The 27,554-nt window shown below is 36.9% G+C and overlaps 2 protein-coding genes across 3 annotated transcripts in view; both read right to left on the reverse strand.

Annotated features, from left to right (window-relative positions):
- Positions 1-8,041, reverse strand: part of kansl1b (KAT8 regulatory NSL complex subunit 1b) — a 68,137-nt gene extending 60,096 nt beyond the window's left edge. The window contains exon 1 of the mRNA XM_067381665.1: positions 7,496-8,041. The gene's annotated coding sequence lies outside the window, so the exon portion shown is untranslated. The remainder of the gene's footprint in view (positions 1-7,495) is intronic.
- A 3,621-nt stretch (positions 8,042-11,662) lies between these two features.
- Positions 11,663-26,625, reverse strand: cdc27 (cell division cycle 27). Of its 2 annotated transcripts, none has more exons than XM_067372979.1 (19): positions 26,468-26,625; positions 25,257-25,332; positions 24,816-24,963; positions 22,941-23,066; positions 22,333-22,430; positions 22,021-22,193; positions 21,641-21,852; positions 20,517-20,628; positions 17,077-17,192; positions 16,898-16,997; positions 16,597-16,801; positions 16,276-16,448; positions 15,124-15,276; positions 14,822-15,030; positions 14,572-14,689; positions 13,448-13,576; positions 13,294-13,368; positions 13,022-13,187; positions 11,663-12,947 (listed from the first exon to the last, which is right to left on the reverse strand). In XM_067372979.1, exons 1-19 carry the CDS (start codon positions 26,492-26,494, stop codon positions 12,862-12,864), a joined length of 2,502 nt encoding a protein of 833 aa, XP_067229080.1. In that variant the 5' UTR covers positions 26,495-26,625; the 3' UTR covers positions 11,663-12,861. The 2 variants fall into 2 exon arrangements, with proteins under 2 accessions (XP_067229080.1, XP_067229071.1); XM_067372970.1 differs by having other exon boundaries at positions 11,663-12,950.
- Between the last annotated feature and the right edge of the window lie 929 nt (positions 26,626-27,554).

A 27,554-nucleotide genomic window follows, 5' to 3' on the forward strand; every position in this document is an offset into this window, starting at 1 on the left:
ATCAGACTACCATCAGATCACAGTAAAAATGTGTAAGTGCAGAGAAAAATCAAGGTAATGGGCAAAAAAAAGTTTAGTATAAACAGTTTATAATAAAAACAGTTTAAGGCTTTGCCCTACATTACATGTTGACAACTTAAAGTCCCCCTGAAATCAAAGTTTAAATTTTTAGCTTTTAGTATGAATATGTTAGCCTTACGTTTATGAATAAGCTGTTGTGTTCCAAAACAATGACACAATTTGCATTTAGCAGATTCAAAACTTGATTCAAGCATTCAAAACTTAGTCTTTCACTTCCTAAAATGGATCACGGATTTTCATGACATCACCGCAGACTTCAGCTTCTCATTAAATCTTGTGTCCAATCAAATACTCTCTAGAATCTAAAGTCCCGCCCCCTCATACACTATAAAACAGACGCTGAAGCTGCGGCTTTTTACAAGCTCTGGCTGTGCTGTGATCTAGGCAAAACACTATTGGCCATTTTGAAAAAAGGGGATGAGCTTCTAGATACATCCCGCCCTGCCTTCTTGTTTCATTGGAAATTACGTCAACACAGTGAATAAAGCTGCAAGTTCCAAGGCACTTCATTGGGCCTTTAAGCATTAGGGTTGGGTAACTTACTCAGTAATTTTAAAGGTAATGACAGAATTATGTTGGTACTACAGAGTACCAATTCACATTAAATCAATTGGCACCAAATCTCAGTACCTGAGAATGCAAGGCGCGGGGGTACGTTAGAGAAAAAGAGAGAGAGACCTTGATGTGATGTCACCCCTGCAACTTGGTCAAAAACAACACACAGGGCAATGGCTACCCAAAAACGTTCTGAAGTATGGTTACATTTCTAGGGCCCTATGGTTTCTGCAATGAGGAAAACGCAGTCGGAATCCATTCATAGAAACGGAATTCACTGTATAATGCAGAATGTCATGGAATTCATCAATTTTTGGATGATTAAATCAAAAGTAGGTCAGTCACTTGAATCAAATGGTGATATGGACTAGTGTCTGTGAATATTAAACTGCAAAAAAGAATAAATCCTGCATTTTCTTCTCATCTCTGTATGAATGAATGGCATGGTTTAGTTTACTACACACACTGAAGCACGCGTGTTGCTTGCTGTGTTTTTCAGCATCCGCCATCTCACTATATGAGGACATGAACTTAATCTCCAGAGCTGCTGTAGTCACTTTATGAGAATTTTACCATTTAATTTGAAAAAAACTATCATATCATATCAATCATATCATATCATATGATATGATATGATATCATATGATATCATATCATATCATCTCTCAACACAGAAACTTCAAGGTAACCCAGCAACCCGTCAAAATCGTTTGGTTTAGCTTGAAACAGAAATATATTACTTTTGTACCACATAATGTACGTCTTTATAGAATGCATTTGTCAAATTTAAATAAAACCATTAGATAAAAATAAACATTACAACCAGATTAAACACTTAATTATAGAAAAAATAATATTACAATTATTAGAATTTTTTTTTTTTAAATTAACTAACAAAATGTTGAAATTGAGAGGCTTGGACTTTTTAAATAAATGGTTTTTGTTATTACACAAGAGTAAATTACCGAAGAAAGGTAAAAAATGTGAAAGGTACCCAACCCTATCAAGCATAATTAATGTAATAGCGCATGAAAAAAGCTCACTGCCAGTATTTCAATTCTCGCTCGCTCTTTTTGCGTGTCTTGCGCCTTCACACTACAGTTTACGGTGCGTCAAATATGCTGCGCGTCCATTGAGATGAACTGTAATGCGTTTTAAAGATCAAGCGTTCAGTCAGTGTTCAATACGAGTGAAAATATATCTGTGCTAAATTTACAAAGACTATAGAATAACACAAGACATCACTCATGAGAAAGTCCAGTGCGCAATATGGCGGAATAAGTCCCGCCTCCTTGGTAAAGTCATTGCATCACTGCAGCGGCCGTTAGAAGCTCCAGTTCCTATAGAAACAGTCCGACACATGCCTCCGAAATGAGACATAAGAGCATTTGGCATTGTGCATGTGCATTAGCTTGACCCATCCTGAAAAATACTTTGTCATGATTCGAGCATTTAGAAACAAAATTTATGAGACAGTTGTTATCAGATTTCACTGGTGATTTCAATCCTGGCAAACAGCTTTGGAGAATTTGATGTTTCCCCATTCAAAGAGATAGGAGCTGCACTTGCATGCCTGAGAGGCATTTCAAAGATGGCCGCCGAGTGAAAGGACTAGTCTTAAAGGGACTTTGCTTATACTTAGATTTTACTCACCAGTGTTTGAGTTAGATGCTAACAATTTATTAGCCAATGGCTAATGACAGACATTTAGTCACTTAGCAAGAAAATGTAGTCACATAGACGAGTGATTTACTTGATGTGTCAAAGAATACAGAAAATAGAACCTAGATACATATATAGAACATTGTTACTTAATTTAGCCCCTTTCAATAAAACAGCAAAAACATTTTAATAAATTGGCTTTTTAATCTTTGTGGCTCCAATCTTGGCCCTCAAACAACGATCTATCACAAGGGAAGTTTTCAAACGGCCTGCTTTGTGGATTGTGATAACCTCCCTCGCTCACACTACTTGAAATGTGTGAAGGTCAGAAACATGCATTTCAATGACTCCTGAGTGGTGGAGTGGAAGTAGTAGTTCCCTGGGTCCGATCTCTCGAACAATCCAAAAATTTGCATTTGGACACTCATTAACAGACCAAAGACTATTCTTAGACATGTTGAGCATGTCATTGCCAGCTAGCAACTCTTATTTTCCCTGGGGATATTGTTTTATCAGGAGCACAATGCAGTTGTATAATTACACTTACCTAAAGCCACAACAGCACTATCAAAACAGATCTCAGAACAGTCATGTTTTTGTGTAACCTTTGCCACACACAGTGCTGGTTTATGGGGAAGACATAAGGCACTTATTAAATAATCCAGTTTGCACTTTTCTAGACAACTATTATACCTACCCATCTATCTATAAATACATTTTAAAAAATGTATCATTAAACGATTAAAATTTAAGGTATTGATCGGTCATATTTTACTAATTAAAACACAACCTCTCCTCATCTACTCGATCAATACATTCAATTAAACAAAACTGATTTCAAGTGGTTGTAATTCATCCAGATCATGGTTCTCACACTAGGAAGTGTGTGAATGAGAGCTTATCTTTTGAGTGTGTAAATGTAGGTGTGAGAGAGAGAAAGCCTTTATGAAAAGGCCTTTATTTGTGGAAAGTTGACATCACATGTCCTTGTACTATTTTAAAATAAACAAGAGGATCTTAGGTTAAATTTGATATATATAAGTGGAAAGTGCATATTTTGCCTTTGCCTTATAAGTTGCAAAAGTTCAAATATTCTATCTAACACGAATTATCATGAATTCATAAAAGCTACAAATTTAATAATAAAAATAAATAAGCAAAATGATGTTTAAAATAGTTTCAGATGTATTACAGTACGTCACACCACTGGACATGTCAACTTCCCCATTTGTTTTGCATGTCAACTACTCTTGTGGGAGGTAAATGAACTTTAAACTCAGTTCAGCCTAGCTAACAACTTTCAACAACTGTCACAGCTAGTTTGATAAACACAATAGTGGTGGACAAGTGTAATTATTTTTATCGTTCTCTTGAGAAGATCAATCTACAAATAAAACAACAAAAAAGAAAAGAGGAGGAAATTTCAACTTCAGAGGCAGAAGGTCAACTCGGCATTCACATGGAGTCTGGAAGCCTTTGATTTCTTCCATATGGTTCAAGTACTCCCAGCAGGGTGAATTTACTAACAGAAGCCCTTTAAGGCTGAAATCAGAAAGCATTTCATTTAAAAAGACTTAAAGTGAATTAACTTTGCCCACAAAAAAAGTGTTGTTTGTAAAAACAGACACACTTGCCCTTGTAACAGAGAATCTATGTTAATAAGACTTAAACTACAAAAGTTTTCTCTGGTTACAGGCCACAGTGTCAGGTTATTTTTCCCGAACACATTAAACAGGTGGTCCTGTCTCATAATCTGACTGACTCCTCTCTCCACTCCCAGACAAATGGCCCGGTGGATGTCTCCAGTCCTGGCCTTGAACTTTCCAGAGAGAAGAACAACCTTGATGTTTCCAGACAGTGTTTTGTCAGTAGCTTGCACTTTCTTTCACTTTTCATTTTTAACCTCCCAAAGTCCTGCCAATCTAATGCCCTGCCAAGGAGAACAGAGTTCAAATTACACTTAACAGATACAACTTAGGAGCTAAACCTTTTAAGTTTAAAATAAAGCCAGGCTTTTGGTTTCTGAGTCAGACAAAAACAGGTAATTTTGTGACATTGATTTATACTTCAAACTGATATTGACTGCAAGTTACACAGAATTGCAAGGATATCAATACTCAAATGGATCATAAAAGGATTACAGAAAGACATTGAAATGCCTTTAAACAATAATTAAATTCTCTGTAAATTCACTTCGACACCCTTCAACAGTGTGGGAGCCAAAAATAATATTATGCAGTTCAACAGCTGAGATCTCCGGCGGCCCACACAAAAGGTATATCAAGTATGTCTAGAGAGAATAGACAAATTTTAGAATCTTTCTGAACACCTAAAACAAAAAAACAAAACTTTTGGATTACTTTTGTGCTAACCCTTATTTGATGTCACATATATTATAGGATAATCCTGTACTATTTTGACAGATACTAAAAAGAATCTGTTTAGGCTCTTGTTGGTGAATATAATATATTTTTTGGAATATATTTTTTCTTTGTGCTCAAAATACTAACACTAATGTACCTGTTAGTGTTTGCTGATAGTAACACTAAATAATAAAAATAATAAAATCACATCTCATGATTTTAAAACATATTTACTTAAAATTAAGAAAATTTAGAAAACAGAAACATTACAAAAATATTGAAAAACATGAAATTCACAGCAATCTCACTGCTACATCACATATTACATATATATTTCATATGTTATTATTATTACTTCATATATACATATTTCATCTATATTTCATCTATATTCCCCCTTCACTGCCGGAAAAACTCAAAGAATCACGAACGTATATAAGCGGCAGGTTTACTATGAAAAAAATATAAATGTTAAAAAAAATGAAAAATTAGGATAATCAATTAATTGTGAACGACTTACTGTCATTGTGTAAATAATATGTAATCCATAAAGGTAACTGTAGTCTGATTACGAGTATTTTAAAAAGTAGTTTACTCTAATTAATTACAAGTACTTGATTTTTATAATCTGATTACGTAATCCAGCTCTGTGTATGTGTGTGGGTATGTGTGTGTATATAATTATATATATTATATATTTATATATATATATATTATATATTATATATAATATATATATATATATATATATATATATATATATATATATATTTTTTTTTTTTATTTTTTATTATTATTATTATTATTATAATATATATATATATATATATATATATATATATATATATATATATATATATATATATATATATATATATATATATATATACACACGTGTCTAAATGACTTTAAGGTGAAATTATTTACCTAAAGCATATTAAGTGCTCATTTATGCACTAAAAACACAAAACAAAAGGAAAAATCCAAAATAGTGTCGATGAGATTTCCATATGACTGCACTGCCTTGAAAAAATAATTTAAGCACTTAGTCAATGGTATTGATGTGTTACGTAACAGCTCTTCCTGTGAGGAGGGGATGTAGGACAATGATAAATCTGGATGGAATATGAAAAGAAAGTACACAACAGCTTATAATCATATGTCGACCCCTGGAGACTCTTAAGATGTCCCGCAGACAGACTTTTACAATTCAATACATTAGTTGTCGAGTCAATGTAATAGAGAGCTAGTTTAATATGGAGGGGGGGAGCAATCAAAACAGACTGTTCCAGTACACAACACAAAAGACCTCAAAACCAGGAAATAAGAGAGCAAAGAGAACAAACAGCACAAGAGAGAGACATGGCATTTCCCATTAGGGATCAATACAGTATCTATCCATCTATCAGATGAGGGGGGAGGTTTGGGTCTAGGAAAGTCTTTGTTTCAACCATGTTTTAACCCCATCTGGGAACAAGGTTTCAGAAAGGCCCCCTTATTTTATAAATTACAGTCAATGTCTTGTGGGACAGACAATATTTAATGCATCTGAACGTCTTATGAAGGGCTAAGCTACAAAAGGCATAACAATAAAATCAGGTCAATAATGAGGGACAATACATCACGAATGTCTCTTCAAACCATAAACATCACGTACACATGCGGAACCTGTTATATTTGAGACATGAGATCAATGGTGTGCTGCGAAAAATATGCAACGTAACGCATTATATAATGGAAAAGTACAGCGCGAGCGTTACACTAACCACAGGTTGAGCAGGTTAATGTTCTATTACACATAAAGCCCTCTGCTGTCCACAACCAGGCAAAATACTGTGCTAAATATAAATAAACCTCTAAATTAGACGGAAAATAAGGGTTAGGACGAGCTTAGGGCCGTAAAGAATGGCTGGCCGCGTTTCGAAAGCTGGCGTGTTGCCTACTAAAACAGGATTTTTGTGAATTATTTCGCTACGCATCGAGACGCAGCCGAGCAGCGCGAGGAGATTCTCATAAAAAAAAAAATCTCTCGCGACGTCAGTGAGCGGGGCGAGGGCACACGAAAAGGGAAAGAGGGGAAAAACAACAAAATATTATGTAATGCAGCTAGTTATGGAAAACTCCCCGTGTCCAGACTCAATGCAAAAGTTGTAACTGTTTACAGCCCGATTGCATCATTTCGCACATATATTCAGTACCGAACAGATACCGGAAATCAAATTTACGCGTGATTTGTTTTCGCTAAAATGATATTAGAATAAAACAAAAATAATAATTTTGTGAGACTTAAAGGGCCAGCACGCACTGACTGTATAATTAATCTGTATTACTGGAAATCCATGTGATGCATAGGCCTGGGACAGCATCCAATAACTGGGATAGTAATGCAATGCACACCATTCGCGCAACACGAACGAAACCCTACTGATCTGGATGCAGCAGACATATACTGCGCACCCAACCCATGATCACACACTGCATGGGTTTAACCTACTCAATGCAAAGCCCCTGAGTGAACGAACTTGTCTCATGCGTGATTACCAACTGCGTGCTTTCGTAAAGTTGACACGTATAATTATGTCGGGCTGATTTTGCAACCTTGATGGTCTGACTTTCAACGCCGCCTACTTCACGAGTTTAACCAGAACAAACCGTGGAAAATAACCACCGAGAGCGAAAAGCGTCCGATCTGAGCCGCGTTCATAGGAGTTAACGCGCCCTCGGCGTGCACTATTTCACCGCGCGGCGATTTAGTGCGTAATTGCGTTAAAAATGTCTGAAGTTGCCTCACGCCACCGAGTTTTAAACTAACAAAGAGAAAAGGAGGAACCTACCACGTGATGAGGAGCCGATTCCGGGGGAAATGTGTGTAATAAATCCCCACGCTTAAGAAATATAGTAGTAATAACTGACAGGCAGGAGCAATTATCCAGATGCAGATTCCGCTGTTGCACGTTCAGGTGGAAAAATCCCCGGCCTCTCTCGCGCGCTCCGGTGTTCGGTAACCCCCCCCTCCTCTTCCTCCTCCCACTCCTCCGGGCTGCGTTTAGGAATCACGAAATGGGCGAAAGAAACGGGGGCAGTCGAGCTATAGGAGCCCAGTCGGCTGTTTTTCAATCGCCCCTGACAAAAGCCACGTAAAAGCAGTGAAATGTATCCCTTTTCGGTCGTTCTTTGAGCGCAATCCCTTCTCTCCTTCTCCGAAAGGTCTTCGTGCTGGATTTAGGCTGTTAAAACTCCGTTTTTGTCCGGTATTTTTATTGTTGTCGTTCGAGGGGGAAGCGACGAGCTCTGAAAATGGCGGCTCGCTCCTCTCCCTCGGATTGCGAGTCTGACAAACAGAAAGAAGCGGAGCGGCGCAGTGGCGGGAGAGAGACGCGCTGCTCTGACCGGCCGCTAGAGGCGCCAAGCTTCCTGTCCTAATGCGTCATGACGTTAGGGGGCGCCACATTTACTACATCACCACATTCATCCGAGTCAAACAGACGCATAATTGGTCGAAAACACAGTCAATCTAAATTTGACCATAATTAAAATTTTAAGACTTAACAAAATGGCATACTGTAAAATATGGATGAAAACAGCACAGTAAGTAGTGCTTAGAGCCCTGCATACTGCTGCACGTTTCTAGAAATTAGTTATAAAATGAATGCTGTACCAGTAGAGGGAACTCAAGGGCCTCTAAAGTGCTCTATGGTGACCAAGGGATAGGAGGAAGTCCTCAAGAAAATAATACTAAGAGGAGTGGAATATGACCGAATATAATAGTAGACATAATCAGATCAGATGACACTACACTGAATTACTGTGCATTAAAATAAGACCCTTTTCACATTTCTGGGTTTCTCAGAAGCGGAAGTCATCATAGTTGGGTATGAGAGAATACATTAAATATATTTTCTGTGTTTCCATTTGCTCAAATGGCAAAATAAAAACTCCACAGTAGTGTTTTCACAACTTTCAAAAAGAGGAAAAAAATTGTCAGTCAGAAGAGAGAAAGATGTCATTTTTACCATCACTCCCATAGCTGCTGTATTAGAAACACCCTCATGGCAGCGTTAACTAGTTTTTTGTAATGCAAAGGTAATGTAATACTAAGTATAATGTTATAAATGTACCTACGTAAAAAAAAGAAAAAGAAAAAAAAAAAGAAATATAAAAAAACGATATGACTGTTAAAATGCGTCATCCCAGTCTGTGAAAAGGGTCTATACAAGACCCAACATGCAAGATTTGTATTAGTAGTAGTAGTTGCAGACAGTAAGACAAAAATTAGCAACATAAAGTGAATATAAATCAAAATATGCTTAACACTATGTGGCAAAAAAGGTGACCCTGGACCACAAAACCAGTCATAAGGATCAATTTTTTGAAATTGAGATGTATACATCATCTTAAAGCTGAATAAATAAGCTTTCCATTGATTTAGGTTTTGTTAGGATAGGACAATATTTGGTTGAGATACAACTATTTGAAAATCTGGAATCTGAGAAACATATTGAGAAAATGGCCTTTAAAGTTGTCCAAATTAAGTCCTTAGCAATGCATATCCTCTCACAAAAATACATTGTTGATGTATTTATGGTAGGAAATACACAAAATATCTTCATGGATCATGATCTTTACGTAATATCCTAATTAATTTTTGCCATAAAAGAAAATTTGATCATTTTGACCCTTACAATGTATTGTTGGCAATTGCTACAAATATACCTGTCCGACTTATGACTGGTTTTATGGTCCAGGGTCACAAATGGGCTTTTATCAGCTTAAAGAAATGAGAAATTGTGAAACCAATATGAGGAGGGTTTAAAGCTTCCTGTTTACAGAAGCCCTCATAAATAATAAATAAAAAGACAGCACCATCTAGTGTTTAAAAAGGGAATACCCCATCCCCTGGTTTCACAGGCGAGGCTTAAGCTAGTCCCAGACTAAAATGCATGTTTGAGCTGTTTTAACTGAAAGCAACTTGCACTGACGTATCTTAAAATAAATCAGTGCCTTATTGTTTTGTCTCAAGATACACACCAGAAATGTTTTTTTTTCTAGTGTACATTTATAAAAGTTACTTAAATGCCCTAATCCTGGTTTAGGCTAAGCCCTGTCTGTGAAACCGGGCCAATATCTTTTAACTTCCCTTCTGTGGCACTGGTTATTTAGCTGACGCCTATTTTCTCTGTTTACTCTAACAATGTATAGCATGCATACTGCAGAGATACTACAGAAACATCCCCATAATACATTATTACAACTGAATGTACTAAAACAGATGCAAATACACACATGATTAAAAGAGAGTCAGACCTTAGAGATGACTAGTTTCAGTCTCATCTGATGGTTTACTGGAACCTCCATTATTAATCCAAATGTAATTTGTAAACTCAAAAACGCAGACAGCGATCCAACCTGCAGTCTGAAAAACAAACAGACAATAACAAAGAAAGTTAGATTTTTTTTTTTTTTTTATCATTTTAATAGCCTATATTCCTTACAATAACATACATTATTTCAAAATACTTAATCTGATTTGAACAATTTTTAAGATTTACATTGTAAAAGTTTCAATATATTAAACGTAAACATTCATTACACAATAAAAAGCCGCAAAAGTATTTCACTTGTCACAGTCAGAACTTTAGGAGACAATAACAGGAGAAAACGTATTTACTAAAGTAAGTTAGTTCAACTTAACAGATGAATTGAAAACAGATAGTGAAATGTAAACAAAAAGACTAAGAAAGGCGCGTCTGAAGGCAGATGATGGAGTAACGGAATGTGTCTCAAAAGCACGTCAGCTGCCTACCTGACATACGTGCGTTCAGAATGTTGACTCAGTAGGCAGCTCACTAGGTTTTGAAACACAGCCACACACAATCAATACCAATATAATGAAAAACTTGCAGAGTTAAAATAGAGATATGAATACGGATATAATTATTGCTATTAGTTAGATAGGCTTTGTACTAAAGTCCAGTGTTAATTTGGTTTACTCAGGCCCGTTCACAGTAGGTTTAGCATGCTAACATCATCAGCTGATAGTCTCTGCTGTATTACAGCCTTTCTTTCATCACCACTCACATCTTCAAGACGAACTCAAAGGGTACCGTTTAAGCGGACATTCTCGCTTCTAACTACAGGAAAAATACAATTTTATAGTTGTTTTAAATTTATTTGGAGGTTAATTCTGATGGACCGATAGATTTTTTTGAACCCAAACAATTTTTGGCCTGTTGACTGCAATCTCCGGGATGAAATTACTTTGTCATAATGTCTAGCGTTCGCTGAATGAGAGGAAAATGAAACCGTGTTATCTTGTAGATCTTATTCAACATTTTACGTTGAAAACAGCATTTTTCCCCATACTAAAATAGCAAAAATAAGTATATTTTACATGACAGAGTACAGAATTCACGTTCACTTACCTGCACAGATCAACCAGACTTGAGCCGGAAGTACCGCCTCATTTCAACCTGTGATTGGTTAGTGGCTGGAAAGCCAGCCGCTGATTGGCTGGTTTATGTGCTTTTAGAGAGAGATGGGTTTACGAGTGAAAGTAAAAAAACTGTAACTTTGCAAGAGTTGATTTTTGTTTGTTGTGTGTTAAATATGCAAACACAATGTCACGTTTGAACATATATCAGGTCTGTTGTAAATCTTAAAATCGCAGTGTCTTTGTCTGTTGTGGTAATTCCCGCAAGCGATTTTATGAATGTCAGCGCATATATATGTAAACACAATATTATTAGACATTTATAATTAAGTTACAAATGCTGAAACCTTCTTACATGGTCCATTGTAAGGGACAGCACATTTTAGTTGTGTTTTCACAGTTGTATAAATAACTGTAGTCATTCAAGTGGAATCATGGCATTTTGGTGAAACCCAAGGTAATTTTACGAACCTATGCACTTTTAAACAGTGTTAAAGAAAAACCCCAGTGTAGATTAGTGTACCAGGTTTCGTATTTTTCCTCAATGACCACATCAGGGCTTTCAGTCAAAGTTGTTTATTCTATTACCTTTTAATTCCTTAAAATGTACAATAAGAAGCATTTAGCAGAGATCAAAAACATTTCATAATAATAAACATGTTCTGGTAAAATAAAATCCATGAAAGATACTTTGTGCACATTTTCTATATGTTCATCAGTATTGTCCTCAACAGCACCAACATTTCAGAAAATTGTCTCAAGAAGTCTGACCACTGGTCACTGTGCCATACAATAGTGTTGTTAATCTGGGCATTGTGGTTTGGGTTCTGAAACACACAGTAAGATTAATGTGTGTCAAGGAAACCACCACACCCCTTCACTTATCATCGTTTACTCAACAATTGTCTAATCAAGGTCTTGCATCTAGGCAAAATGTGGATGCAGATGTTTTGAAGACTGATAACTTTTAGAGTAAAACGGATGAGTATGAGAGAGGCAAATTTGTCTGAAAATAAAAATAAATAAAACAAAAGAAGTGCTTTTTGAGCATCACTCACAAGTTTTAAAATGTGGAGGGGGGGAACTGCATCATCCAGCAGAACTAGTACTTTCTATAGTTATCTTTCAGAAAGATTTTTCTTCTAAACAGATGGCAATCTGATAGAAGATATGCGGTTGACACTGAATCTCTTAAGCCAAACACTTTTTTTTTTTATTTAGGCAGAAAGTGCTTTTTTTTTCTCCCGGCAATTACGTTCCATGTAGAAAAAGGGAGGGGAGAGGAATCAAAGGACTACCAACTCTTACACAGGTCTTTATTCAGATTAAATGCCGTTAAAATAACATAAAAGGCCTAAGCATTAAGACAGGAACATTGATGAATGTCTGTGGCTCTTTTTGAGTGTTTAATTGACAATTAAATTGTTGAGAAGACAGTGGAGTCATTGGCAAATAAGGGCAATTTGAGCTCAGACAGAACTTGAATTCTTCAAGTGATCATGTCTGCGATAAAAGGACGCCTGCCAGTGACGATGAGGGATGAGACAGGACCAGAAGATCAGACCGATGAGAGACCTCTAAGGCATGATGACGAGGGGGTGGAAAAAGGCAAGAACGAATGATGAAAATAACATGACAGAAATGAGGAGGTACTGTTATTAGCAGCAGTTTGTTTTCCTTTTTTTCTTCTTCCTCCTTTTTCAGAGCTGGAGTCTTCGAGCAGCCCCCAAATTGGCATTATTTCAAAGTCCAGAGTGGGGTCCGGAGGGGCTACAGAACCTCGTCGCTCTCCGTGGTGTGGAGCTGTGTGTCATCAGCGTCCGTCATACTGCTCTCCTGTGACTCCTCCACTTCTGCTGCTGAGACCAACCAACAACATTACATAGTGCACACAGGGCCACTTAAATGGCTCACTGGGTTGGAGACTTACTTGAGTAGTAAGGATAGTCATCAGGAGTGACAGGTTCATCATCATCTGGGAGGTATCGCTTATCTATGGCCTCTTTGATCTGATTATTAGCCCCTTTGGGATCTAAGTCCATGGCCCAAGAGAAGTTCATTAGTGCCAGATGAGTCTGGCCAAGCTTCTTATAGACCTATAGAGATGTAGCACATTTGTTTAGTGGACATTTTTAAAATGGTGATAGCAATATATAGCTGATGTAAAATACATGCAAGTAAGCAGCTGAGCTGTAGGTGTACCTTTCCTATTAAGAAGTAAACAAGGGACTCTTTGGGCACTATTTGCTTTAGCTCTTCAAGCTCCTGCAGAGCAGCCTGTGAAGAATAAATTAGTTATTTAACATTTTAAAATGTATATAATCTTGTCTGACTGTTGATAGAAATTGAGACATACCTTGTACTTTTCATTGGCAAAGAGAATTGAGGCCCTATGAAATTTGCATAGCGGATTCTTGGGGTCGATGCTAATGGCTCTGTTCAGGGTCTCCAGTGCATGGTCTGATTTCTTCAAAGCATGTTGAACCTGATATGGAGCACATGAGATAAGAAGATAAGATAAGATGATGTAGCAATGCAACCATTCAAAACAAACGTATATATATTAAGCTAGTCTGGCATTTCCAGATTCAAGTAACAATCCTGCAATGTCATTCAAATTTAGGTTGAATCACGTTAGATTAAAGGGTTAGTTCACCTAAAATGAAATTTCTGTCATCAATTACTCACCCTCATGTTGCCAAACCCATAAGAACTTCATTCATCTTCGGAACACAAATTAAGATATTTTTGATGAAATCCGAGAGCTGTTTGACCCCTACGTAAACAGTAATTTAATTACCACCGTCAAGGCCCAGAAAGGTAGTAAAGACATTGTTAAAATCATCCACATGACTACAGTGGTTCAACCTTAATTTTATGAAGTGACGAGAGTAATTTGTGTGCAAAAAACTAAACAAAAATATTCAAAAATCTCTTCTCTTACATTTCAGTCTCTTGCGCAGTTTACGTTGTAGACACTTCTGTGTTCTACGTTAGAACACCGACTCTGTATTGGCCGGCTCTTGTGTCAGCATCACACACGCATGCCTTGTGCTGCTCACATGAATACTGAGCCGGCATTCGGACAAACACAGAAACTTTGCACTGCATTCACTATGTCAACTGCGTAATAGACTAACAGGGAAAAGAAGAGATTGTTGAATAAAGTCGTTATTTTTGTTTTGTGTTTGTGCACAAATAGTATTCTCATCACTTCATAACATTAAGGTTGAACCACTGCAGTCGCGTGGACTGTATGTTTATACTACTTTTTCTGGACCTTGAATGTGGTAATTATATTGCTTTCTATGGAGGATAAAAAACCTCTTGGATTTCATCAAAAATATCTTAATTTGTGTTCCGAAGGCCAAAGGTCTTATTGGTGGGGAAAGACATGAGGGCGAGTAATTAATGACACAATTTTCATTTTTGGGTGAAATAACCCTTTAACACTAATTTCCTCGTATTAGATTTACTCACCACTCCGATATGACAGAGCAGCACAGAGCTCTGAGGATTGATGCTCAAAGCCTTCTTGAAATGAATCTCGGCTAGGTTAAACTTCTCCTGCTTGTAGTAAATCATTCCCAAACCGTACCTGAAGTAGCAGACAGAAGCAGACACAATGTAATATTAGTGAGATTCTACTGTTTATTTTATTTTATGCACTTCAGGTTTCATTAAAAGTAGCATTTCATTTCCAAAGCCAAAGAGTAGAGTCTGACCATACCAGGCATTGTAGTGACGTTTATTGAGGCGTATAGCATTGCGGAAGCAGCCCAGGGCTTTCTCCAACTCCTCTGTGAGAACTAGTTCGTGCCCTAAAAGTGTGTATGCGTAAGCAAAGCTGGGATCCACCTGGATGGCCCGTGTGAAGAACTTAATGGCAATGTCATGCTCCCGCTGTAAGCTGAAACAGTTGCCAGCTACACACCAGGGCTGGACACAGAGAGAAGAAAAAAGAAACCATGAGATAAAGGAATTAGGAACTGAAAATCCTGCCCATTTGTTAAATTGCCCTGAGAAACTTACTTCTGGTGAGTTTTTGTCCATGTCAGTGAGATCTTTAGAGAGGGCGGAAAGCGCCACATCCTTCTGTAAATGCCAGAGTGTTGTGGAATAGATCTCCATACCTTCCACACGATAGCTCTCGATACGCCGGACTTCTGAGAAAATCCTCTCTGCCTGGTTAAACAGAAAATTTTTTTACCTTTTCTGTAACAATAATTAGAAATGAATCATTTTCACCACTGATAATTTTTTGAATGCCTTTAATTATAACCTGTCCCAGCACCAGGACACACGACTTGGGGGGGGGGGGGGGGGGGGGGGGCTTTTATAATTTGCGTCATGCAGGCACAATAGTACTGTATGACAGATGTCCTATCATTTTTATTTTTCCATGTTTTCTCCAAAATATTCACAAATTTGTTAACTATATGATGAACTATATTATATATTTAAATTGTCAAATATGTGTAAGTGAAAGTGTTTGTCGTTTAAAAAAAAACAACTTTATAATGTTCATTCAGAGAATGGGATCTTTGGATTAACATCATGTAAATTTACCAATTTCTCCTGAAATACATAAAAGTAAGTCGTAGTTGAACTAGGAGAAGAATAGAGTGAACTTTATAGTTGCCTACACAACGTCTATATGAATAAAATATGTCAGATTTTAACTGAAAGGATTATTGCCGCTTTCCATAGACACCAGTATATATTTAACAAACTGACAAATATCAGTGTGTTTAACAAATGTCTTTTTTGCTAGTACTTAATTTAAATGTCTGAAACATAAATAAAATGAATAAAATAAAATACATTTTATGTGGTTGAAAACACTGAATCATTGTGATATTTAGGCTATGAAATGCACGGAGCGTGTCCATCTCTGGCTCAGCACCACACAAAGTGTAAAAGCACATCTGAATTTAGCAGTGGACGTTCTGAATACACCAGTGATCGTACGCATTGTATTGTTAAAATTGCCGGAGGTGGGTGGAAGGGGTCAAATTGAATCTGAGGTGGCACAAATCAGACCCGAGGGGATGGGCGTGACATTCTGAAGCCCCCACTCCCCACAATGATCTGAAAGCCACAGCCCCCGCCCCCATAAGCCCCCCTTGACACCAGGCTTGATGTCGTAACTGATGTCATCTGATTTAAGCAGCCCTGACTCACCTGCATGTATTCAGCTAGTTCAAAGTGGGCTCGTCCAACCTGACCCAGCACCCAGCCTGTGTTGTAGTGGTGTGAAGGCAGCTGACTCAAGATGTTAATGGCCTCTCTGCAGTTATAAGAGCAGAGAGCGAGATAGCCCCTCCCAATATCCCGCATCAATGTCATCAGCCCATCTGAATTAAACAAAGGGAAAAAAATTAAGAACCTGCTAATCAGTTTTTCTGAAATTAAATTATTTGTAATAGTTATAAAAACAATAAATAGATCATTTGTTTATAGTTCTACAAATACATCTTAAAAAGGCAAGATATTCTCAGATACCTGCAGCAGCCTTTTGTAGATTAAAAGCTTGAAACTGTGGTGAGCTGATGTTGCCTTTGCCCTCCGATAAAGAAGAATCCAGCTTGAGGATCTCAATGCTCTCATTCAGGTTAGATGGGGTGATTCCTCCCTTACCCGTTTTCGTTTTGGTCTTTCGATTAGGAATCTTGGTGGGGAACTTCATTTTCAGCTTCTTACTGTTCTCCTGTTTAATTCCATCATTAACAGAGTGTTTATAAAACCTTCTCTTTTTTTTTTGGCAAATGTACATGCATAAACTTGCATGTGTAAAAGACAGTACCTTGGCAGTGGAGCTGGCACTGGTGAAGAGTCTTGAGCTCCGCCGTGGCTGCACATTTGGGGGAGCAGCAATGGTTGGGCTCAGCACTTGCGGTGTAGTACTACAAACCAGAAAGTGATGTCATCAGAAGCCATTATCATAGCTATTAGTTACCTGTATAACTGTGTAGTGACCTATACCTGGTCTGTGGGGCAGTGGTCTGAGTTTGATTGAAAGGGTTTGGAATGACCTCTCTGCTGTTGCCACTCTGTGCAAACACTGACTTCGTCCCAACTTGGCTGATTCTACTGACAGCCTGAAATGGGAAAAACAGACTGAAATTTCTTGTTTCAAAAGAAGTAATTTATCATTTACAATTTGATTATATAAAGCCTAATTCTCTCTGGTAATACATGAATGATTTTTTATTTATTTATTTATTTATTTATTTATTTTACAAAGCCTTACATAAATACAATTTTAAGATTTTATTTTGATTGTATGATAGATTGAATTATAAATGTAACACAGAAAGAAGGATTTTCCATGCACTTTTGGAATAAGAGTTCAATGTCCTTTCTAAACAATCAAAGATTCACAACAAAAGCTCCCTCTCCTGTCCACCCAGACCATTTATTAAAATAAGCTGAAAAATCAGGTCATTCAGCAATAAAGCTAGAGCTGTCGATTATTCTCTTGAAATTGTAATTGTGATTATTACTTACGGTTATTACAATTTACATTGAATGATGTTTTGAATAGTTTTATATCATTGTTTGAACCAATAATCATGTTTTGCTTTGTCTGCTCAAAGTCGCGCTGGATTTTCTCTTTAGTGTAATGTTGATGTGTCCATGTTTGTAGAGTTAGTTTGTGAAGTAAATATATACGCTGTGATACCTTGAAAAGTACTGATATTCGATACCATTTTCGAATCCACAGGGGGAAAAAAAACAAATGTATATACTGTCATATAGATATTTTTAATATTATTTATTATTTTTTTATTTATTATTAGTCTAGGCAATCAAAAATTTCTTCTGAAGAGATCATTTTATATGATAAAGCTTTTAAACTTTTCTCATATATAAACATTGATCAGTTACCATTACAATTATCTCACAAATATTTGCTAACTCAATGTATTTGTTTTTACAATGGGGTAATTTTGTTGCAATATCTTAGACAGCACAAGGAAGCTTCATTTCAAATGGTAAATTGAATTTAAAAAAGGACAAATAAACAGTAATAAAATAAGAACAAATGTAGGGCTGCACGATTAATCGCATGTGTTTGTCATGCGTGTCTCATCAGTAAAGCCGGTTCTGTGATTAGCGGTAAATGTCCATCACCTGCTTTCAAATGGAGCAGCACTTAATATACAGAGCCGTAGTTCGCGGACAAGCTACGCAATATCGCGTTCATAATCGAAGACGATTCATCTGCGATTATGAACGCGATATTGCGTAGCTTGTTTTTCTCACTGAGCAAAACTTTTCTCTGTTGAGCGCACATTTTGGCCACCTGAGCAAAAAAACATACTTTATATCAGACCTGTACAATGAACGTAAACACACACACACACAAAATGGTTTTATCATACAACTGTTACATTTAACTTTAATGTGCCCTTTCTATTTTATTTGACCCTTGATGTAACTTAGTGATTTATTAAATAATGTTTGAAAACAAGCAGTTTTAGGTTATTTGAGATTTTTTCACATTGCTGTATTAACTGTACCAACTTGACCAAGAAATTCTATTAAAAATAATTTCTGTCCTCCTGCAGGACAGTTCAATTCTTTATAATAATATAATATGAGCAGTTACAATGATGGTTTGGGACAACCATAATGTGTTGTCAATTATTAGCAACAGACAGTGTTAAACCATCAAAATTACATGTTTATTGTTTATGAATTTCTCAATATACCAGAAGGTTAAGATTTTTTTGTGACAAGGAGCCCTAAACAATCCCCTTGTGAGATCAATTTTTTATACATTATAATATAATAAAATATGACATTTAAGTATTTAAACTGATATACAGTATTTTATCAGTTTAAATGCTTCCATTTGTTTTAATATATTATATAGTGAAAACAAACTGAAGCATTTAAACAGTTCTGATAGCTAAATATTTTTAAGAAAAGTGAACGTTAACTCGTTTATAGTTATCTAAACATTCCTGAAACCCACACTACCACCACACACAATAATCTATTTAAACGGAGGTATATCACTGATGTATTTTGAGTTTTCAAGCTACACCTGTGGTGGGTGTGTGATTGTAAATGTCTCATCCGTTATTTCCACCACTTTTCATTAAAACATGATAACGTTTCGTGTTGCCTCTCGTGTTGAGGTATTTAGTCCGCAAACATAACAGTATTCTTACCGCGACTGATTTGGCTCAGGGCCAGCCAGCTCACACGCGCTCAATCGTTCTCTTTCTATGAAACCTGTAAACCGCATTCACGGGTTCCAACTCTATAGCGACAATAACTCTATAGCGGTTGTCCAGAGCACTGCAATTATTTTTCATTTAAACTACTACAATAATTTTCATGTCTGTTCTCTGCGCGGCAATTATTTCTTCTGCGCGGTCGCGCACGCGCGCAGCTTAGAGGGAACATTGGTGATGGACATTTACCACTAATCACAGAACCGGCTTTACTGATGAGACACGCATGACAATCTCATGGGATTAATCGTGCAGCCCTAAACAAATTAAGTAAAAATTAAATACAGATTAAATCAAAGTTACAGAAGTTAATCAGTCAAGAGCAGTAAGTGATTTTCTCTTTGTCTTTTGATGAACAATAACAGAGAGCAGCACGTTTATTCGGCTACTGTCCCTTTAAGACCTGACAAACGCACAGACACATTCTTCCTGAACTGTTTTACATTAATACTCACCAAGATGGGCATTGTGATATTGTTTCTGAGTGTATTTGACCATTAATAAACCGCGAAAAGGAGGTTATTTTGGCACATGTATGTCAAAGGCGGCTTTATTATAGGCCTGTGCTTTGTGTGATCAGCGCAGCTGATATCGGTGTATCGCTACTACAGAAAGGATTATTGGTATCGTTTCAGATATTTCAGTATCGATACATATCGAAATATAAATATTTTGATCACACTAAGCTGTGTACATGGCTTTTTAAAAATGGCGGGTCCTGGAGTTTCCCATAAGCGTACACCTACGACACTAGTAGCTTCTTTTGTGCTGGGTTAGACCTTTTACACTCTGAAGTAGTCGTGATTCGCCTCTCACACGTAACATTCAAAGCACGCAGAATAATGTAAGTGGTATTTTTCCTTGTAATCGCACCTTTAAACGATTACGAAATCGTGGCATCCGTAATCGTGATTAGAAATTAGATTAATTGTGCAGCCCTAAATAAAGCTCAGCAATAAAAAAAAACATATAGGGTATAATAATAAGTCATTTACAAACTAAATTACGCTCTCTTCCAGTTCAATAAACCTTGGCTAATGTTATAAGAGGTAAATTAAGAATGCAAATAAGAGGTAAATATAAGAATGCAATCATACAAAACTGTAAAACAAAGCCCTTTAAAAAGTCACATGGGAGTGCTATAACAGCAAGCTGCAATGAATAAAGAAGACTCACCTTCTTTGGAGGGCCAGGCGGAGGAGGTGGTTCCATCCCAGTTCCACTGTGACTGTAATTCTGCAGGTATGTTGGGTCTCCCGGGCTCGGCTCCAGAGGCAAAATTCCAAAACTTCCAAAGCAGAAAGAATAATTACAAGAAGGAAACCATGAGATTTCAATGTTCTGGCAATGTATCATAATGGGAATCAATGAAGAAAAAAGTAATTGGAACTACATTAAAAAAAGTCTTATGCATATTTAATTGTGAGGCATAACAGCCCTAAAGGGGACCTATTATACCTCTTTTCACAATGTAATATAAGTCTCTGGTGTCCCCAGAATGTGTCTGCGAAGTTTCAGCACAAAATACCCAACAGATCATTTATTATACCTTGTCAAATTTGCCACTATTTGGGTATGAGCAAAAACGTGCCATTTGTTTTGTGTCTGTCCCTTTAAATGCAAATAAGCTGCTGCTCCCAGCCTGCTTTCCAGAAGAGGGCAAAGCTTTAACAGCTCACACTTCGGATATTCAACAACAACAAAGCTGGAGAATCTCACGCAGCCAAAATGACTATGGTCAGTAACGGTGTTCAGCCTTACATTGTTGAAATCAGAGTTAAGACACTGACTCAGGAAGAATTTACTACTTTTAGAATGCAGCTGGACGTTTCTGAATGGTTAGTGAATAAATTTATGTTGCTCCTGTGGAGTTGATTCAACTCATCGACTAGCACGTGCTGTCATGTTAATCTTTTGTGCAAATCCAGTGTTGAACTGACCCTTGTTTGTGAAGCAGACCGGCGTAAAGTGATTTGTGCAAATATATAATATTGTCAGTTCATCGCAATCTCACAAAGTTTCTTTATATTCAGTGAAGCTGCCAACAATGCACAATAAATCTTTAACTTACATCGGGTCTACACTTTGTTAATGAAAAACCCATCTGACTATGGTAGTCAATGGGGGCGAGATCTGCTTGGTTACAAACATTCTTCCAAATATCTTCCTTTGTGTTCAGCAGAACAAAGAAATTTATACAGGTTAGGAACAACTTGAGGGGGAGTAAATGATGCCAATTTTAATTTTTGAGTGAACTATCCATTTAATGTTCAATTTGGGTCTCTCAAAGTGGTCATTACCTTGGTGTTAGGGGGCTTAGTGTGGCCGTGCCCCCCAGCAGACAGCGGCCACTCTTGGGTTTGTTTTGCACCTGTTTGGATAACAGTGAGCCACCGGTGCCCAGTGGGATGGAGTCTGGCGAGATGACGGAGGAGTCGATGTAGGACACAGAGGAGTCGGTATTCAGGGAGTACTTTGAGTTAGAAGATTCTAGATTGAGCCGGTTTAACTCCTTTAGAGAGGAAAGAGACAATGATATGATGATGATATGATCAGAATTCACAACGTTCAATATAATAGTCAACCCATGTCCCCAAACAATACTTCATATGCTTAATACGTATAATACATGTCTCTGCGTAAATCATAAAATGCATGGAAGACCAGAGGAAGGACATACCAAAGTATCCTGCGGGGTCTCCATTAGAACAGTGTCGACTTGTCGGTGTCCCATGTTGTTACTAGGTGTGTGTGCTGGGCTGATGGGAGGAGGGGGGACGCCTCCTCCGCTACCTCCACTGAAATTCTGTAAGGAGGTCAATCTGAAGATCTGCTCTGGATCCGGTCGTTCCCCTGTAGCACAGAGGGCACAGTTTAAAAAAAAAAAAAAATTACATTATCTGGAATCTTCTCCTCAGGGAGTCCTGTAACTGCGTAGCTTGGATGAGGTTGGATGATGAGGACCCTAATAAATAACGAAAAAGAAACTCACCAATCTGACATAGAGACTCAAATGGAGACCATAAGAAAGGATTCTCGCTCATGCTCTTTTGGTAACATTCAGCTCCTTTTGCTATTCGATCTGTTTTGCTGCAGGGAAAAAGAAAGTGTTATTAGTTTTGTGCATGATCACCAAAATTTTAGCCACGGAAAATGTTTCATAAAGTGCCATTTTTGGCTTTCTGCCAAAATATGCAACAGGCTGAAAATGTCAACAAAAATCAAAACTTTACAATACAATAGCAATCTAAACTGACAAGAATTTTTTTTTTTAAATTATTGAATTTAAATGTAAATAATTTACAGAAAATGTCACATTTACAACTGTCGAGAATCACAGCTTCTGAAATCCAAGCGAGGGCAACACAACAAACTCGTTGACGTATAGTGGTAGACGAGTGCAAAACAAAATACTCAAAACAAGTCCTGTCTGTCTCTAAATCCATTACAGCTAAAGAGCTTTGGTTCCAGCCTGCTTTATCCACAAGCTAAACAACACAGCCTATCACTAGTGTCTCTTTTCCAGGAAACCTCTGTATTTTCACTAAGGATCACGGATTTCAGTAGGTCAAGGTAAGTAGCCAAACAATCTTAACATACCAGTAGATTTGCCCCAGCAGTGCCAGAGTGAAGCAGGCTGAGTCTCCAAACTCAGTAATGATGTCGTCTTGGCTCTTCTGTTTGTTTAGGACTCCTCCGGTCAGGATCTGTTCTCCTTCTGCCAACCTGACAGAGAAAAATACAAATAACTCAAAACTGCAAGAAATGTGTAGTAAAATGATTGCCAATCTCAAATGAAGGCCACAGTATTTATGGTTAATGAGATCTATAGCTTTCAATCCCACTTATTCTTATGATTAACATCCTTTGAGCAAAATGCATGTTTTGATTAAAATGCTTGGTTGTAAACAGTCACTTTGTCTTAAGTGAAAATAAACAGAACAAAAAGCAGTATAAATGCACCATAAGGGGCCTGCTGCCTATTATCTCATTAATATTAATATTAGTAAATGCATTGAAAAATAATCAGGGATGTCCAGCCGTTCTCAAGGATCTGTATTTTAACTTATCAGTATGGGCTATCCTAAGCCCGATCCTCTATTTTACATCAGCTGTCGTGGAGTAGGTGGTGGTTTGCAACTTCAAGATAAGAAGAAAAGAAGCAGCTCAAATGTGCATGAGTGACAGCGAGAATTTCCCATCATACTGTCTGAGCAGCATTACCATAACGCGTGATGGGGGTTGCATTTTGCTTTGGACTTGACTGACATTCTGACACTGCAAGCTTCATGCTTTCTAACTATGCATTTCAGTTTTTTTGTTGTTGCAGCAGTTATTCTGCTTATTGTACATACAAAATACAAGAAGTTTATATTAGTAGTTCCTAGGGCTGGGGGATATATCGCATGTGATTGTCACGCGCATTTAGTCAGTAAAGCCGGTTCCCCAATTACCGCTTAATCGCCATCACCTGCTTTCAAATGGAGCGGCATTTAATAGACAGAGCCGTATGTGATGAGCCACACAATGTCGCGTTAATTATCGCAGATGAATCGCCTTCTATCTATCTATCTATCTATCTATCTATCTATCTATCTCTCTATATATATATATATATATATATATATATATATACAGAGAGAGAGAATCTTATTATTAAAATTATATAATTATATTTATTATTGTTAGAATATTTAGTAGAATTATATATGTATATATTTATTAGAAATATATACACTACCGTTCAAAGGTTTTAGAACAGTAACATTTTTAAATGTTTTTAAAAGAATCTCTTCTGCTCACAAAGGCTTCATTTATTTGATCCAAAATACACAAAAATAACTTATTTTTGAATATATTTTAAAATGCAGTTTATTGCTGCGATGACAGCTGAATTTTCAGCAACATTACTCCAGTCTTGAGTGTCACATGATCCTTCAGAAATCATTCTAATACGCTAATATGCTGCTGAAGAAACATTTATTATTATTATCATCATCATTAATGTCAAAAACAGTTGGGTACATTTTTTTACGATTCTTTGATGAATAGGAAGTTCAAAAGAACAGCGTGTATCTGAAATAGAAAGCTTTTGTAACATTTTAAACTACTATTCAGAAGTTTGGGGCCAGTAAGATTTTTTCTTTTTCTATTATAACAATTATTATATATAGTAATTGTTATATTGGAATTGCTCTATAGTGATAGATAACCCCTTTTTTACATACTCTGACTGGATTTGTACATCCCTAAAAATAATATTTACTTAATTGAGAAATATTTGATTTTTAATTAGTTAGTATTTATATTAATATTTACATAAAGGATTTTGTGCAGTAGTATATAGCAGTTGCTTTGACTATGATTGTGAAGTACTGAGTGTTTAGTAAGGAATATCAAAGATAGAAGAAAGAAGGCAGTGGGATATGATGATCATGAGTCATGAGTTATGATTAGTTGGGGAATCATCCATACTTGCTCAGTTCCACACAGCACTTGGCAAGGAGATATTTGCATTGTGGCGTGGTGCAGCTGTGTCCTTTCAAGAGGTGGTAGGCCTTGTACGCTTTCCCTGAACGGTAGTAGCATGTAGCCAGCAGGAAAAGTGCCTCTTCTGAATGTACTGACAGGTGAAAAGAAAAGAATATTCAGAAAAACATGAATGATGGAATGGAACAGGATTTGTTCTAAATAATATAATCAAATTCTGGATTTAATATGATGGATATAATAAAATAACATTAAAAAAACAATAATGCAAGCAGTGTAAGGTGTTTTAAACAAATCAATAAAAATGTCAGCTTCCATTTTGAGTCACACAAACTTGTTTTAATGCAATGCCTCGGCTCAGCTCTGAAAGATGAGGGGAAATGGAGGATGTTGTCTGTCTGTACGGAGCACGATTTGTGCAATTACCCTCAGCATAGAGCCTCTCTGCCAGGAATACAGCATCTCGGTAGGCGTAGTGGTTCAGAGCATGCCAGACAGCAGCCTATGGACAAAAACAGAGCTGCTGTTATCTTCATTCCCTTTACAGTTAACAAAAAGAAAGATGCGTCACAACAATGGTAAACCATAGCACTTGATGAATTAAGGTTAATGATTTTATTAACACCTGACAGCAAGTAAACAACGTCTGATCATCAAAACTGCAAATTAAATAAACCCCCACACAAACAATGAGATTGATTGCAGAGATTTTTATGTATATGAAGTTACTTGCTGTCATGTCTTAATCACAGTTTCAAGAAATGGTGAACGATTTCAGTATATACAAAGGTTGGAAGAGATGGAGGGAAACCAGCTGATGTTGACTGACAGATGTGATGCATACAGGCGCGCTCGAATGACCCAAAATACTGACTAGGTAGACAGCTCATTCTGCTTTGAGACACAGCCAATGTGTACACATTGTACATGCATTTGAATTGATGCCTGACAAACACAAACAGGTTTAAGAGCTATACTCGACAAACCGTTGACTAGCTAGTATATGACAAAGACTTATTAAACCCACAACCTTTAACGTTTATGTTGGCTCAGTAAAAGAGCATAACTTAAACATAAAATACAAATTTAAAAGGGTATAATATGTTATGCTTTTATTACCAATGTGCTCATATATCAGAAAACTAACCAGCTCCAGAATAGCTAATCATCAATCATAAAATCAAATGCACTGTTTATGTTAACGTTACTCTTCATATATTCTCTTCAGCAATCTCTGTAAACATGCGAATTTACAATTATTCTTACCCCTGCAGATATTTTCACACAAGCGTCAAAATGAAACATCACTATCCCAATTATAAAACCCCCAATAAATCAGGCAGTTGGCTAACCTGCAAGACAACACATTAGCTTGCCTGCAAACTACTAACAAACAAACTGTCCCGAATTGACAATCACTGCATTTATTAAAATATCAATTGTAAATAAAATAAAAGCAATATATTGTATATTTAAGGGCAGGTTTTGTGTGAGGTAAAGGGCAGAGGCCCTTAGCATTAGCCGCTAACTGAGGCCGCGGTGTAGCAGCGCTCAATCATCCGGTCTCTCGCGCCGGATAAAAGTCTTCTCCCGCAACTGGGACTGCAACGGAGCGCTTTAACATTTAGTTCAAATACCTGGACAGGTTCCTGCAACACCGTCATTCCGTAACCAGGCTCCTCTTCACCTCCTTTTTTTGGTTTCTTTGCTCCTTCTTCAGTCGCTTTCTTAGCTCAATATCCACTCCAGGCCAGAAGTAGCAAAACTAGCATCGAAGATTTGAACATTCCAACCGTTATCGGTGAATCCGGAAATGCCCGAACACAAACGATTCAAATACACACGTTACGATAAGGGGCGAATTCTGCCGGAAATAGCCGATTATGAAATCTCCAATTTTCGGAATCCTGGGGCGAAAAGCAGTAAATATGGTAACATTTTACGGTAAGTTTAATTAGTTAACATTAGTTAACTCGAACTAATAATGAACTGTACTTCTACAGCATTTATTAATCTTTGTGAATGTTAATTTCAACATTTACTCATACATTATTAAAAAAAAGAGAGTTGTATTTGTTAACATTGTTAACATAAGTAATTAATGATACGAACTAACATGAACAAACAATGAACTGCTTTATTTTTATTAACTAACATTAACAAAGCTTAGCAAATACAGTAACAAATGTATTGCTCATGGTTAGTTCATGTTAGTTAATACATTATCTAATGTTGATGAATGAACCTTTTTGTAAAGTGTCATACACCTGTTTGTTTACTGTTGAATGCATATTAGCTGGACCAGCCTAAAAAATACAGTTTTTGTGTGATTTGAGCTAAAGTGGCTTTAAACATAACTTTGTGGAAACAAAGATTGCTTTTACTAATTATAAGTTGTTGTGAGTGTAATTCAGCAACAATTATGTAAATCAAAACTCCATTTGGTTACTTTTTATGTGGCTTGGTCTGAAGTTCATGTGACAGAATAGTGAAAACATTTTACAGCTATATTTCATGACCAATTGGCACCTGGTTTAATGACCAAGAGAGTTCATAAAAAAGAAACATTATAAACAGAATGAAAGTCTGTTCTAAAGCTGATCATGGCAATATAGAGTGTTTGACATTCAATCAGATCACCACAATCAATCCCCCTAAACAAAAACATCTTCACATGTACACTATATTGCCAAAAGTTTTGGGACGGCTGTCTTTACGTGCACA

This window comes from Chanodichthys erythropterus, chromosome 3 (assembly GCF_024489055.1).
Source record: "Chanodichthys erythropterus isolate Z2021 chromosome 3, ASM2448905v1, whole genome shotgun sequence".
Lineage (NCBI taxonomy): Eukaryota > Metazoa > Chordata > Actinopteri > Cypriniformes > Xenocyprididae > Chanodichthys > Chanodichthys erythropterus.